This window comes from Pristis pectinata, chromosome 39, assembly GCF_009764475.1.
Source record: "Pristis pectinata isolate sPriPec2 chromosome 39, sPriPec2.1.pri, whole genome shotgun sequence".
NCBI classification, from domain to species: domain Eukaryota; kingdom Metazoa; phylum Chordata; class Chondrichthyes; order Rhinopristiformes; family Pristidae; genus Pristis; species Pristis pectinata.
The window spans coordinates 4756517-4772979 of record NC_067442.1 but is presented as its reverse complement, the minus strand read 5'-3'; the positions used below and the strand labels follow the sequence as shown (position 1 = coordinate 4772979).

The following is a 16463-nucleotide window of genomic DNA, read 5'->3' as shown; positions in this document are numbered from 1 at the left end:
TATCGATGCCCCTCGTGATTTTATACACCTCTATAAGGTCACCCCGACGCTCCACGGAATAAAGTCCCAGCCTGCCTGACCTCTCCCCATAACTCAGGCCCTCAATTCCAGGCCACATCCTTTTAAACCTCCTCCGCACCCTTTCTGTTTTTCCTGTAACACGGTGACCCAAACCGTGCACGATACTTTCTCTCTCTCTCTGTGCTTTTTACTCTATCTATACATCTCAGACCTTCTCTCTCTTTCACTCTCTGTTAGTCTCTCCTTCATCTCAGCGTCTTTCTCTCTCTCACCATCTCGTTCTCTATACTACAACTCCTGCAGCTTTCTCCTCCCAGTCTCCGCTCTCTCCCTGTCTGGCCCTCCCTCTCCCCCCTCTCCCTCTCCCCCTCTCTATCACTCTGCCCTCCCTCTCTCCTTCCACCCTCTCTCCCCCCTCTCTCTCTCCCTCTCTTTCCTCCCTCTCTCTCTCTCTCTCTCTCCCCCTGACCTTCACTTTCCCTGGCCTGCCCTTGGTTCCTGCCTCGCGTTCCCGAGATTCCGCCTCTCCCCTCGACCAACTCCCTGCAGTCCCGAGCTCGTGCCCTCGCGCGCTCGCAAACGCCCCTCTGCGCACATTCACACATCTTTGTGCACCTCGCCAAAACAACGTCACGCCAGGAAACGTCGTACATCATTTATTTTTGAATTGGAAAATTAATCACGTTCGATTCCTAACCAGCTCTCTGGTACAGAATGCTCATGAAACTGTTTGTACAGTTTATATAAAACCATGCTGCATAGTTGGTGAAGGTTCAATCACCAGACTCCTTGGAGCGTTAGGCGGATCTGTGCTGGGATCCGGTGAAGCCAGGTCTCCATTGAGATCGGGGCACGTCACCTGGCATGGAAGTTTCATGCAGATATTTGGCAGAACCTGGATGTTCATCGATGTCCACCTCTAGGGTTTAAAACTGGCGTCATCGGTGGGGAAATAAGAGCATGAGATGGTTTCAACTTTCATCTCTGGCTTGGGGTCAACTGAGCGAGAGGGTGGAGGGCTGAGGGAGGGGGGAGGATCTGCACACTCGCTCAGGCACACGCACATATACATACATGTAAAAATCACACACACACACACACACACACACACAAAATCCCCACCACACACACACACAAAATCCCCACCACACACACACACACACACAAAATCCCCACCACACACACACACACACACACACACAAACACACAAAATCCCCACCACACACACACACACACACACACACAAAATCCCCACCACACACACACATAAAATCCCCACCCCACACACACACACACAAAATCCCCACCCCACACACACACACACAAAATCCCCACCACACACACACACACACACACACAGTCTCTCACATACGTGTGTGCACACTCTCATATTGTTCCTTTCTCACACTCACAATCTCTCTTACACACACACCCTTATACACACTGCTCTGACACACATTCTCATACACACACTCTCAGATTTACGCACTCTCTCACACACAAAATCTCTCACTCACACACTCTTTCACACACATACACAAAATTTCTCTCACACACATGCTCTCACACACTCTCTCACACACACACAAAATCTCTCTCTCATACACTCACAAAATCTCTCTCTCACACACACTCTCTTATACACACACACACACACACACACACACACACACACACACAGTCCCACGGCTGATCAGAGACTCCCAGGAAGACTTTGGCTTCCGTTGCAAGGAGTGTTGGGGGAAGAAATGTCAGTACAGATCCGTGGAAATGGTCTGGGTTTTTTTTTAGCTTGGATGTAAAGTGATGGCAGATTAACGTTGTACACCTGGTACAGGGAAAGGAGGTGTGCCTGTAACCAGGACAGCAGGACTGTGCTTGTGACAGGAGAACAGAGAACAGGCGGTGAGGTTCCACCTGTAACTGGGACAGTGAGCCTATGACTGAAACAAAGACAGCAATACTACAATCAGACTCTGCCTGTAACAAAGACAGCAATACTACATCAGTAACAAAATGGTGATCCTGTCTGCAATGAGGATGAGCTAGACCAGAATGGCACAAACAAGTGGCAAGGCTATGCTTATATCCAGGATTGTGATTTTGCGCCTGTAACCAGGATACACTCGTAACCATAGAACGAGACTGTGTTTTCAACCGGGACACCGAAACTAACCTGTAACAGGGACTGTAAGCATGTGCCTGTCACCGCGACAGCAAGACTGCACCCGTGACCATATAGCAACCCTCTGCCTGTAACCAGGGACAGTGAGACTGTGCTTGTACCAAGCCCCCCCACAACAGCATGACTGCACCTGTAACCAGACCAGCAAGACGGTACCTGCAACAACACCAGGACTCTGCCTTTTACGAGGACAGAGTAATCAGGAGATCGCAAACAGGCAGCGACGCCAGGATTTTGTGAGACTCCATCAGTAACCGGGGCAACCGGATCGTGCCTGTACACAGGGCAGTGGAACTACACCCACAACCGGCACCATGAGGACTTAGGGTGTAACTAAGACAGCCTGCAGCTCCCATCGGGCAGGAGGTACAGAAGCCTGAAGTCCCCACACCACCAGGTTCAGGAACAGCGACTTCCCTTCAACTATTCGGTTCTTGAACTGACCGGCACAACCCTAATCACTGCCTCAGTACAGCAACACTGGGACCGCTTTACACTACAATGGACTTTGTTTTATTCTAATTGTGATCCTTCTTGGAAATATTGTGTATAATTTATGTTTAATTCATGTCTTTCTTGTGAATGTTGTGCCTCTGATGCTCTGTGCCTGTGACGCTGCTGCAAGTAAGTTTTTCATTGCACCCGTGCACACACGGACCTGTGCGTCTGACAATGAACTCGACTGTGACTTTCAGATTGTGCCTGTAACATGGACAATTTGGCTACAACTGTAACTAGAACGATAATGCTGTAGCTGGAATAACACTGGGACTTTGTAATGAGGACAGTGTAACAAAGACTGGGACTGTGCCTGTAACAAGGGGGTGAGTCAGTGCCTGTTGCCAGGACAGTGTGTCTGTTGCTAGGATGGTGAGATCATGCCTGTCAATAGGGGCAGTGCCCCCGGAACCGAGCCAGCCGGGATTCTCTGCCCCTAAACACCGTGGCGAGACTATACCTGCAGGCAGGACAATCGGACTCTCGCCTGTAACAACAGGCGACCGGTGCGAAATCGCAATTTCCGAGCCCCCGCCTCCCACGTCCCAGCTCCCCACAACGCCCCCCAACCCCGCCGCCACCCCCCTACTCCCACCCCTCCTCGCCCCACCAACACCTATCCAGAGTCTCCAACCCGTGGTCTACAAGAGGGTAAATCACGCGGGATAGATTGGCAGGCAAGACCCCCAAGCGACAGACCAGACGGTTAGGAGAACCTCCCGCCCTGCAAACAAACCCACCCCACCCCCCAACTCTTGTCTCCAAATGGTGGGAGAGGGAATGGGGGGGTGGGGGTGGGAGTTGCAGAGACCACCCGAAAACCCTACAGCGGACAGCCCCGTGAAAGCAACACCCTCTTTCCTCTGATATTTCTGCAAAGCGAGTGGTGCGGCGGGGGCGGAGGGGCAGGGTGCTGAAGGTGGGGGTTTTAACCCGCCCTCGAGAAACTTTGAAACCTGTCGCAAAACTTGCAACGGATCCAGCAAGACGGGCGACCTCTTTGGTGGTCCGACGGGAAACACCTTGCCAAGGGCAAGATCTATTTTTGTTCTGTTGCTGAATTTGGCTAGGATCATGCACGTTTAACGTCTTAAGCATTCTCTTGGAACTGAAAGTTGACTTGCAGAAGAGAGATAAAACTGATGAAAATTCAGCTCCAATGTGAGCTGAGGGAGCTGTCCATACATGCCACATTCCTGAAGTCTGTGCTGAGCGGTACCTGAAAAACAAACCAAGTGTTAACAGTGATCCACTTGCAAGACCGCAACATACTTCATAGCCTGATGCATTTGGTTCCTCATTTAAGAAAAGGTATACTGGGGTCGGAGGAAGAGAGGAGAGAGAGAGAGGGAGAGAGAGCGAGGGAGAGAGAGCGAGGAAGAGAGAGCAAGGGAGGGGGGAGAGAGAGAGAGGAGAGGGCGAGAGGGAGAGAGAAAGAGAGAGGGGGAGAGAGAGAGGGGGAGAGAGAGGGAAGGGGAGAGAGAGAGAGGGAGAGAGAGAGGGAGGGAGGGAGAGAGAGAGAGGGAGATAGAGAGGGAGGGAGAGGGAGGGAGAGGGGGGGAGAGAGAGAGAGAGGGAGGAACTTGGGTGAGCGGCGCCACAACAACAACCTCTCGCTCAATGTCAGTAAAACTAAAGAGCTGATGGTTGACCTCAGGAGGGTGAACACGCATCGGTCTACGTTGGGGGATCGGCGGTGGGGAGGGTCAGCAGCTTTAAATTCCCAGGCGTTAACGTATCAGACGACCTGTCCCGGACCCAGCACGTAGACGCCATCACAAGGAAGATGCGCCAGTGTCTTTACTTTCTCAGGAGGTTCGGCTTGTCACCGAACACTTGAACAAACTTCTACAGATGTGCTGTTGGAAGTGTCCTGACCGGTTGCATCAGGGTCTGGGACGGCGATTCGAACGCCCAGGAACGTAAGAAGCTGCAGAGAGTCATGGACTCAGCCCCAGTACATCACAGGCACATCCCTCCCCACCGTCGGTGGTATCTACAGGAGGCGCTGCAGGATCCCCCCACCATCCGGGCCGTGCCGTCTTCTTACAGCTCCCGTCGGGCAGGAGGTACAGAAGCCTGAAGTCCCCACACCACCAGGTTCAGGAACAGCGACTTCCCTTCAACCATTTGGTTCTTGAACCGACCGGCACAACCCTAATCACTGCCTCAGTACAGCAACACTGGGACCACTCTGCACTGCAGTGGACTTTGTTCTTTTGTTCAAATTGTGTTCTTTCTTGTAAAAATTGTGTATAATTTATGTTTAATTCATGTATTTCTAGTGAGTGTTGTGTCTTTGAGGCTCTGTGCCTGTGATGCTGCTGCAAGTAAGTTTTTCTTTGCACCCGTGCACACATGGACTTGTGCGTCTGACAATAAACTCGACTTTGACCTTGAGAGAATCACCAGGCTAATTCCTGGGAAGAGAGAGTTGTCCTATCATTGATGCATAAATTACATCTATATTCTTCAGAGTTCAAAAGAATAAGGGGCGACCTTACTCAAACATCTCAGAGCTTGAGCGGACAGGACAGGGGAGATGTGGAGATCTTTCCAATAGTGAGAGGCCCTCGATCGAGGGGACTGAGTTACAAGACCTAAAACCAAGTCGCAGAGGGTGCTGAATATCTGGAATTCTCAACCACAGGAGGTTCATCACTGGAACTACTTAAAGAGGTGGCGGGGAGATAATTCTTTTCAAGGTTTAGTTAATTGAGGGCGAAGCTATTTAAGTCAACACCCTATCAGTTATCAAGGAAATTTAACTGTGAGATACTTTGTACTGTGAAATTGTAAAAGTATCATAGTGATACATTGGTAAATTAAATTGGTTGAGCGGTTTCATTATTATCACATGTACTGAGGTACAGTGAAAAACTTTGTATTGCATGTCATCCATACAGATCAATTCATTACACACTGCATCGAGGTAGTACAAGGGAAAACAATAGCAGAATGCAGAGTAAAGTGTCACAGTTATAGAGAAAGTGCAGTGCAGGCAGACAATAAGGTGCAAGGGCCATAACGAGGTAGATTGTGAGGTCAAGAGCTCATCTTATCGTACTAGGGGACTGTTCAATAGTCCTTGAGCCTGGCGGTACATGCTTTCAGGCTTTTGTATCTTCCGCCCGATGGGGGGAGGGGGGGAGAGGAGAGAACGTCCAGGGGCGGGTGGGGGGTCTTTGATTATGCCGGCTGCTTTCCCGAGGCAGCGGGAAGTGTAGACAGAGTCCGCAGAGGGGAGGCTGGTTTCCGTTCTGTGTCCGCAACTCTCTGCGGTTTCTTGCGGTCCCGGGCAGAGCAGTTGCCGTACCGGGCCAGATATTCGTACAGCTAGTTATTATGGTCAGCTGCAGAATATTAACCTGGTTAATGGGTCTTATGGAAAGAGTACTGTGGGATTTCAGCACCCTACTCTGGGATATTAACATCCCATGGCTTAATACAGTAGTTTATTGACACTGAGGGATATTTACAGAAATAGGACTGTGGAATACAAACTCACAAGAGGTAGCTAAAAAAAATGCACTGTGGGGACATGATTCTCTTGTTGGTTAATCTAGAAATAACACAGTGGGATATTTTCACTTGCTGGTCATTATGGAAATAGGAGGGGGGTGCGGATACATTAACCCATACAGTTACAATGGGAATAGCAGGGTGGGGTACTAACCCCATACAGGTTTACTAATCTGCGATCTGATTGTTCCCAAATCCCAAAACCTGGCTCACCGTATGCTGATTGCTTCCAATCTACCTGAACCCCGTTCCCTGCGCTCCCTTTCGACTCACTGAGATGACACTACCCGCTCTCTACTTTTGGATCAATACGGACTTGTTGTGCTCATATCATTCAGTAATCCGGAAAGTCTTGCAGTGCTGAGTGTGCATTGGATTAACCCAGATTTTTGCTGCACTTTCAACACAATATAGACGCCACGGCCAAGAAAGATCACCGGCACCTCTAGTTCCTCAGGAGGCTAAAGAAATTCGATATGTCCCCTTTGACTCTCACCAACTTTTACCGATGCACCATAGAAAGCATCCTATCTGGATGCATCATGGCTTGGTACGGCAACTGGTCTGCCCAGGACCGCAAGAAACTGCAGAGAGTTGTGGACACAGCCCAGCGCATCACGGACACCAGCCTCCCCTCCTTGGACTCTGTCTTTACCTCTCATTGTCTTGGTGAAGCAGCCGGCATAATCAAAGACCCCACCCACCCGGGACATTCTCTCTTCTCCCCTCTCCCATCAGGCAGGAGCCTGAGGGCACGTAGCACCAGGCTCAAGGACAGCTTCTATCCCACGGTGATAAGACTATTGAACAGTTCCCTTATACAATGAGATGGACTCTGGCCTCACGATCTACCTTGTTGTGACCTTACACCTTATTGCACTGCACTTTCTCTGTAGCTGTGACACTTTACTCTGTACTGTTATTGTTTTTACCTGTACTACATCAATGCACTCTGTACTAACCCAATGTAACCGCACTGTGTAATGAATTGATCTGTACGATCGGTTTGCAAGACAAGTTTTTTGCTGTACCTCGGTACAAGTGACAATAATAAACCAATCCCAATACAAACCAACTCCTGGTCATTATATAGAGGGCACTGAGGGATAATAGCTCCCGGATGGTTATTGTGGTAAAAACATTACGCTGCTCTCGTTATTACGGAATAAGCGTTGTTGAATATTAAACCACTACATGTCAGTAACAACAGGGCATGATGAGATGTCAACTCCTTCATGGTGATCACAATGAATATAACATTGGATATTAGCTCTCCCCAATGGCTGGTGTGGAAATGGTGATGGGATATTAACCCTCGAATGGACGTTATCGACAGAGCACTATGGTTTTCAAATCTCAAATCCCCTACCGATTATAATGGAAAGAGCAGTGTTTGCTACAGTAATAAACACATCTCTTTCCATCGTAATCGGTAGGGGATTTGAAATTTAAAAGCCATAGTGCTCTGTCGATAACATCCATTCAAGGGTTAATAATACCCCATTGCCATAATCGTACTGATAGGTGTGGCTAAGTATGTGAGACGTTAGCTCCCTTGTGGCTGGTTAACCTTAAAACATAGGTTGTTAAACTTTGGCTAATTATTAAGAGCTTAGCAGTGTGGGAGTTAACTCCCTGAAGTTATTACAAAATGGACACCACAGGAGATTATTACTCGACAGGCTATTATTGAAGTAACTCAGTGGGATCTTATTTCCCCTACAGGTTAATATGGAAATAGCAGGGTGAGGTATTAGCCCCCTACTAGTTATTGAAATGGTCGGGTGGGATATTAACCCCTTTACTAGTTACTGAAATGGTGGGGTGTATATTAACCCCTTTACTAGTTACTGAAATGGTCGGGTGGGATATTAACCCCTTTACTAGTTATTGAAATGGTCGGGTGGGATATTAACCCCTTTACTAGTTATTGAAATGGTCGGGTGGGATATTAGCCTCCTGCTGGTTAGTGTGGTATTGGTATTGGTTTATTATTGTCACTTGTCCTGAGGTACAGTGAAAAACGTCTTGCATACCGATCGTACAGGTCAGTTCATTACACAGTGCAGTTACATTGAGTTAGTACAGAGTGCATTGATGTAGTACAGGTGAAAACAATAACAGTACAGAGTAAAGTGTCACAGCTACAGAGAAAGTGCAGTGCAATAAGGTGCAAGGTCACAACAAGGTAGATTGTGAGGTCTCACTGTATAAGGGAACCATTCAATAGTCTCATCACCGTGGGGTAGAAGCTGTCCTTGAGCCTGGTGGTACGTGCCCTCAGGCTCCTGTATCTTCTACCTGATGGGAGAGGGGAGAAGAGAGAAAGTCCGGGGTGGGTGGGGTCTAAATCCACAACTGATTGATATGGAAGACACGGCCTCATTCTGCTGAAGGGCTTGTATCTGTGAGATTATTGTTCAATGACTAAGTAACACAATGGGATATTATATCCCTTCTGGTTATTAAGGGATTAGCAGGGCCTCGTATGAGCCTCGTTCTGGTTATTAAGGAAATGGCTTGGTGAAATATTGCCCGCTTATTGGCGAATTGGTAAATTGGTTTATTACTGTCACATGTACTGAGGTACAGTGAAAAACTTTGTTTTGCATGCCATCCATACAGATCATTTCATCACATCAGTGCATCGAGGTAGTACAAGGGAAGACAATAATATTATTGTGTTCTGTTCTGGTCGCCTCATTATAGGAAGGATGTGGAAGCTTTAGAGAGGGTGCAGAGGAGATTTACCAGGATGCTGCCTGGATTGGAGAGCATGTCTTATAAGGATAGGTTGAGCGAGCTAGGGCTTTTCTCTTTGGAGAGGAAGAGGATGAGAGGTGACTTGATAGAGGTGTACAAGATGATAAGAGGCATAGATCGAGTGGACAGTCAGAGACTTTTTCCCAGGGTGACAATGGCTAAGGAAGGGACATTATTTTAAGGTGATTGGAGGAAGGTATAAGGGGGATGTCAGGGGTAAGTTTTTTCCACAGAGAGTGGTGGGTGTGTGGAACACACTGCCGGCGGAGGTTGTGGGGGCAGGTACATTAGGGACATTTAGATAGCCACATGAATGATAGAGAAATGGAGGGTTATGTGGGAGGGAAGGGTTAGATAGATCTTAGAGCAGGATAAAATGTCGACACAACATTGTGGGCTGAAGGGCCTGTACTGTGCTGTAATGTTCTATGTTCCATGTAACAGAATGCAGAATAAAGTGTCACAGTTACAGAGAAAGTGCAGTGCACGCAGACAATAAGGTGCAAGGGCCACGACGAGGTAGATAGTGAGGTCAAGAGCCCACCTTATTGTACTAGGGCACCGTTCAATAGTCTTATAACAGCGGGATCTGCAACCTCGTGCCCGTCCCGCCTCCCCTCTTTTGTCCACCTATCACTGCTCTGCTTTTCCCTCCTATATATCGGGCTTCCCCCTTTTCCTATCTTCAGTCCTGAAGAAGGGTCCCGACCCGAAACGTTGACTGCCTGCTTTTCTCCACAGATGCTACCTGGCCTGCTGAGTTCCTCCAGCGTCATCTAGATTTTAGCATCCGAAGTCCTGATAAATCTTTCCTGCAATGACACTGTATGATATTAACACTGCTGGTTCTTAGAGATAAGATAAGATTTCTTTATTAGTCACATGTACATCGAAACACGCAGAGAAATGCAGGGAGGGTTTTGCAGGATACTATTGCATTTGTCTCACTCCTTTCACTGTATAGCGGTACATGTGACAATCTTAAATGGATTACCAATTACTAATCCTTCCCCACAACCCTTCAAGTTATTCCTTGCTGACTTCCAGATCACTTATTACACTCCAAATTAAAAACGAGCCTTGTAACCTGTGCCTGCAATGTTATAACAGTAACTTAACCACAACCCTGTCACTTTCTGGTCTTCTGGAGTTTGAGGAGATTCGGTCCGTCCCCAAAGACTCCTGCAAATTTCTACAGATGTACGGCGGAGAGCGTTCTGACTGGCTGCATCACCGCCCGGTACGGAGGCTCCAACGCGCAGGGTCGCAAGAGGCCGCAGAGGGTTGTAGACTCAGCCCAGCTCCATCACGGGCACAACCCTCCCCGCCGCCGAGGACATCTTCAAGGTGGGGGCTTTTAAGAGGAGCACACTAATGCAGAGGAAGATGGAGGGATAGGGGCATTCTGTAGGGAGGAGGGATTAGCTGTGTCGGCACAACATTGTGGGCCGAAGGGCCTGTTCTGTGCTGTACCGTTCTATGTTCTAGTAAAGGCGTCAAAGGTTACGGGGAGAAGAATGGGGTTGAGAGGGACAAAGTAAATCAGCCACGATCGAATGGCGGAGCAGACTCGAAGGGCCGAATGGCCTAATTCTGCTGGTGTGTCTTATGGTCTTATGGGAAAAGATTGAGCTTACATACCCATGTGTTACAATACACTAGAGGGGTGCACGTCACGCCCATCGTTATTCTTCCACTTGAACCCCTGTACAATCTTCCTTGCTTCCCGAAGTTATCGCCAAGTAATCCGACCTGCATAAAGGGAAGAAGGTAGCACATAGGTTAGCTTCATCGAACAGTGCAGAAACAGGTTCCTCAGCTCACGATGTCCGTACACTCATTTCACCCACCTAACTAATCCCACTTACCTGCACCGGCTTCTCAGCTATTATGTCTAGATGGAGCCTGGTGACATGGTGTCAAGACAACAATCTCTCCCTCAGTGTCAGCTAAACAACAGAGCTGGTCATTGACTTCAGGAAGTGGGGCAGTGCACACACCCCTGTCTGTATCAGTGGTGCTGAGGTGGAGATGGTTGAGAGCTTCAAGTTCCCAGGCGTAAATACCACCAATAGCCTGTCCTGGTCCAACCACGTGGACGTCACAGCCAAGAAATCTCACCAGTGCCTCTGCTTCCTCAGAAGGTCAAAAGGAATTCGGCCTGTTCCCGATGACCCTCACCAATTTTTACAGATGCACCAGAGAAAGCTTCCTATCCGGATGCATCACGGGCTTGGTACGGCAACTGCTCTGCCCGGGACCGCAAGAAACCACAGAGAGTTGCAGACACAGAACGGAAACCAGCCTCCCCTCCGCGGACTCCGTCTACACTCCCCGCTGCCTCGGGAAAGCAGCCGGCCTAATCAAAGACCCCAACCCACCCCTGACATTCTCTCTTCTCCCCCCCCCTCCCATCGGGCAGAAGATACAAAAGCCTGAATGCACGTACCACCGGGCTCAAGGACAGCTTCTATCTCGTTGTTATCAGACTCTTGAATGGACTCTCAAAAGATGGACTCTCGACCTCACAATCTACCTCGTCGTGGCCCTTGCGCCTTATTGTCTGCCTGCACTGCACTTTCTCTGTGACTGTAACACTTTATTCTGCATTCTGTTGTCCTGTTGTACTACCTCAATGGACTTATGTACGAATGATCTGTCTGGATGGCACGCAGACAAAAGCTTTTCACTGTATCTCGGTACATGTGACAATAATAAATAAACCTATTCTTTCTTGTCTTAGACACTCCTACCGAGGAAAAAGGATTCTTCTTACCTATGCCCTCTCAAAGTTTTTCAGGCAAAATTTGCAGCTGACGAAATATCCTTCAAAAGGTGAAGGATTGGTTAACACCAGTGAACAAAGGCACATAAAACCATAAGACCAGAAGACAGAGGAGCAGAAGTCGGCCATTCCGCCCACCGAGTCTGCTCCGCCGTTCTATAACGAGCTGATCCATTCTCCCATTGAGCCCCACTCCCCCGCCTTCTCACCATAACCTTTGATGCCCTGGCTGCTCAGATACCTATCAATCTCTGCCTTAAATACACCCAATGACTTTGCCTCCACAGCCGCCCGTGGCAACAAATTCCACAGATTCACCGCTCTCTGGCTGAAGTAATTTCTCCGCATCTCTGTTCTGAATGGGCGCCCTTCAATCCTGAAGTCGTGCCCTCTTGTACTAGACTCCCCTACCATGGGAAACAACTTTGCCACATCTACTCTGTCCAGGCCTTTCGAAATGTTTCTATGAGGTCCCCCCCTCGTTCTCCTGAACGCCAAGGAGTACAACCCAAGAACCATCAAATGTTCCTCATATGTTAACCCTATCATTCCTGGAATCATTCTGGTGAATCTTCTCTGAACCCTCTCCAATGCCAGCACGTCCTTTCTTAAATATACAAGTCATTGCAAATCAATGTGTAGCTACAACAAGCAGGTTGTAAGGAAAATGATGTGTTAGCCTTTATCTCAAGAGATTTTAAGACTATAGTGTAGCGGTTGCTACCGCGAAATAAAACAAGACGCTAGTCGGAGGATTGTCGAACAGAAGTGGTTTATTTTCCCACCTTGCGCGGGCCCTTTAAGGGAGACTGTTCCCGCCCAATGCAACCGGCAATGACGTAAGTACTACGTCATCAAGACTTTCCCAAGCGCGGGTTCTCCCCGTTGCTTGGGAAAGACGAAGGCCCGCCGCCATCTTGGGCCTCGTCGCTTCGACGCCGCGCGACCCAACTGCCGAGCCGGTTCGCTCGACTAAACGGTGAGTCGCCACAATAAGAATATTGTATTTGTGCAGGACCTTGGTAAGACCACACCACAAGTACTGTGCACAGTTTTAGTCCCATGGATAAGATTTCTTTATTAGTCACATGTACATCGAAACACACAGTGAAATGCATCTTTTGCGTAGAGTGTTCTGGGGGCAGCCCGCAAGTGTCGCCACTCTTCCGGCGCCAACATAGCACGCCCACAACTTCCTAACTCGTACGTCTTTGGAATGTGGGAGGAAACCGGAGCACCCGGAGGAAACCCACGTAGACACACGGGGAGAACGTGCAAACTCCTCACAGACAGCGGCCGGAATTGAACCCGGATCGCTGGCGCTGTAATAGCGTTATGCTACCATGCAGTGGATCCACGTTTTAAAGGTGTTTGGGTTACAAAATTTCACCCTGACAGAATTCAGAAATCACTGCCAAAACGTTTAGAGATTTGGAATGAAAATTCACCCTTGCGGAATTAACCAAACCGTCGCAAAAGAAACAACAGATTTTGTCCGTCTTTGCGAAGGGTTCGCCTGACGGAAAATGGAGGTGTGGGTGTTTCTTTTGAGGAACGCAACTCCTCTGAAATGTGGGGTGCTCAGCAGCAACAAACAAAACACTGGAGGAACTCAGCGGGTCAGGCAGCATCCGTGGAGGGAAACGGACAGTCCACGTTTTGGGTCGGGACCCTTCCTCTGGACTGAGAGTGCGGAGGACAGGTACGAAGGGGGTACGGGGAAGGGTGAGGGAGGGGCTGGCAGACAGAACCAGGTGGGGATGGGGATGATGGTTTATTGTGAAGGGCCGTGGCTGTCACATGACAGCACTGCCCACTACCTGGTCAGAAGACACACCACTGCCAATCAAGGTTTGGCCCCGCCCCACCCATCAGCGCCCACCTGACCATTGGCCCCTTTAAGCACCTTTGTACTTGACCTTGGGCCATTGGCCTTTGTATTATATTAGTCCCTGCCGGCACCGAACCATTGGCCCCCTGTAAATTACCTGGTCTGGACCCCCCCCAGCCCTCCAGCACGAGAAAAGGCACCACGTGTGCTCGGCTCCCCCCCCTTTGCCATCTTCGAGGGACCACCCTGCTTCACTCCAGGCTGAGGACCGTGGAACGGCACTGGAGAGACCATTGGTGAGGTGTGCACTGTTAAAGGGTTAGGAGCGTTTTAATTAGTGTCCCTAGTAGCACAGAGCCATGCCTGCACTTAGTCGAGGTGTGACGGGTATTGTATTGCTTTTCCTTGATTGTATGTACCTAGTTCGTTGTGTGTGTGTGTGCGTGTGTGCGTGTGCGTGTGCGTGTGCGTGTGTGTGTGTGTATTTTATCCCCGATGCGATTTTCCCACACTTGATATAAACCATGCGCATGTGTGTGTGTGTTATTCCTGTTACCATTTTCTTACACTCGTCTTCTGTAAATAAAATCGTTTACTGCCAGACTGTGTTCAGAGTCCTTGCCTTTTGAGACCCATCGAATCTGTCTTCTCACTCACAACAGATGGGCAGACAGGCAAAGGTAGGGAAGGAGAGAAGCGTGTGTGTCGGACTTTTCAACAATGATGTGGGAGCTCATTCGTATGTAGGGATGTCCATGTGTCTGGTGGTTGTAGCTTGAATATGGTCTGTAGATGGTTGGAACATCGACATGGAACATAGAACAGTTTGGCCCACAATGTTATACTGAACTAATTAAGCAAATCACACCTAATCCCTTCTGCCTACACAACGTCCACCTCCCTCCATTCCCTGCACATCCATGGGCCTATCTAAGAGCCTCTTAAACCCCTCTATCGTATCTGCCTCCACCCACAGCCCTTGCAGCACATTCCAGGCACCCACCGCTCTCTGTGTAAAAAAACTTGCCCTGCACATCTCCTTTGAACTTAACCCCCTCTCACCTTAAATGCACACCCTCTCGTATTAGACATTTCGACCCTGGGGGAAAAAGATACTGGCTGTCTAATCTATCCATGCCTCTCATAATCTTATAAACTTCTCCCCTCAGCTTCCACCGCTCCAGAGAAAACAACCCAAGTTTGTCTGACCTCTCCTTATAGCTCATGCTCTCTAATCCAGGCAGCATCCTGGTGGACCTCTTCTGCTCCTTCCCTAAAGCCCCCCACACCCTTCCTGTAACGAGGGGCGACCAGAACTGAAATGCAATACTCCAGATGCGGCCTGACCAGCATTTTATAAAGCTGCAACATAACTTCCTGACTCTTGAACTCAATGGCTTGACTAATAAAGGCAAGCGTGCCGTACGCCTTCTTTACCGACCTATCAACCTGTGAGGCCACTTTCAGGGAGCTGCGGACTTGGCCCCCAAGATCCCTCTGTACATCAACGCTTTGAAGGTTCTCGCTGTTTTATAACAATCCAAAACTTTTAGAGCATAAAACATAGAATGTTACAGCACAGTACAGGCCCTTCGGCCTACAATGTTGTGCCAACATTTTATCCTGCACTAAGATCTATCTAACCCTTCCCTCCCACATAGCCCCCCATTTATCTATCATTCATGTATCTACCTAAGAGTCTCTTAAATGTCCCGAATGTATCTGCCCCCACAACCTCTGCCGGCAGTGCGTTCCACGCACCCACCACTCTCTGTGTAAAAAACACCCCTGACATCCCCCTTATACCTTCCTCCAATCACCTTAAAGTTATGTCCCCTCGTGTTAGCCATTGTCACCCTGGGGAAAAGTCTCTGACTGTCCACTCAATCTATGCCTCTTATCATGTTGTACACCTCTATCAAGTCACCTCTCACCCTCCTTCTCTCCAAAGGGAAAAGCCCCAGCTCACTCAACCTATCCTCATAAGACATGCTCTCCAATCCAGGCAGCATCCTGGTAAATCTCCTCTGCACCCTCTCTAAAGCTTCCACATCCTTCCTATAATGAGGTGACCAGAACTGAACACAATACTCCAAGTGTGGTCTGACCAGAGTTCTATAGAGCTGCAACATCACCTCACGGCTCTTGAACTCAATACCCCGACTAACGAAGACCAACACTCCATACGCCTTCTTAACAACTCTGTCGACCTGTGTGGCAACCTTGAGGGATCTATGGACGTGGACCCCAAGATCCCTCTGTTCCTCCACACTGCTAGGAGTCCTGCCATTAACCTTGTATTCTGCCTTCGAATTCGATCTCCCGAAGTGTATCACTTCACACGTATCTGGGTTGAACTCCATCTGCCATATCTAACACCAAGTTACAAAATCGATTCCTGGAATGGGTGGGTTGTCTGATGGGGAAAGTTCGGACAGGCAGGGATTGTATCTGCTGGTTTAGAACAGTGAGAGGTGACCCGATTGAAACACCTAAGATCCTGAGGGGTCTCGACAGCGCGGGTGTGTGCGGGTGCTTTACGAGATGCGAAGGGGGGCCCCTTTAAGACAAGAGATGGGACGAAATTTCTGCTCTCTGAGGGCGTAAAGGGAGCAGAGTGGGTTATGTTTAAGGCAGAGTTGGGGGGCAGGGGAAATTAGAAGGGGGTTGGTAGGGGAGACGGGAAGGTTACAGTCAGATGTGATCGACTGGGGCAGCAGACTTCGAGAGGTCGAATGGCCTACTCCTGCTCCAAATTCGCAGGTGTCAGCACACTTCTTGGAGTCATGGAGACACCGAGACATCCTGGTAAATCTCCTCTGCACCCTCACTAAAGCTTTCTATAATGAGGCAACCA

The 16463-nt window shown here is 49.0% G+C and overlaps 1 protein-coding gene across 1 annotated transcript in view; it reads right to left on the bottom strand.

The window, feature by feature from the left end:
- Positions 1-662: 662 nt before the first annotated feature.
- Positions 663-16463, bottom strand: part of LOC127587265 (sodium channel subunit beta-1-like) — a 41004-nt gene continuing 25203 nt past the window's right edge. The window contains exons 5-6 of the mRNA XM_052045560.1: positions 10632-10742; positions 663-3924 (exon numbers count right to left, since the gene is read on the bottom strand). Of these exons, the coding sequence (XP_051901520.1) occupies positions 10676-10742 (67 nt within the window). The 3' untranslated portion in view covers positions 663-3924; positions 10632-10675. The remainder of the gene's footprint in view (positions 3925-10631; positions 10743-16463) is intronic.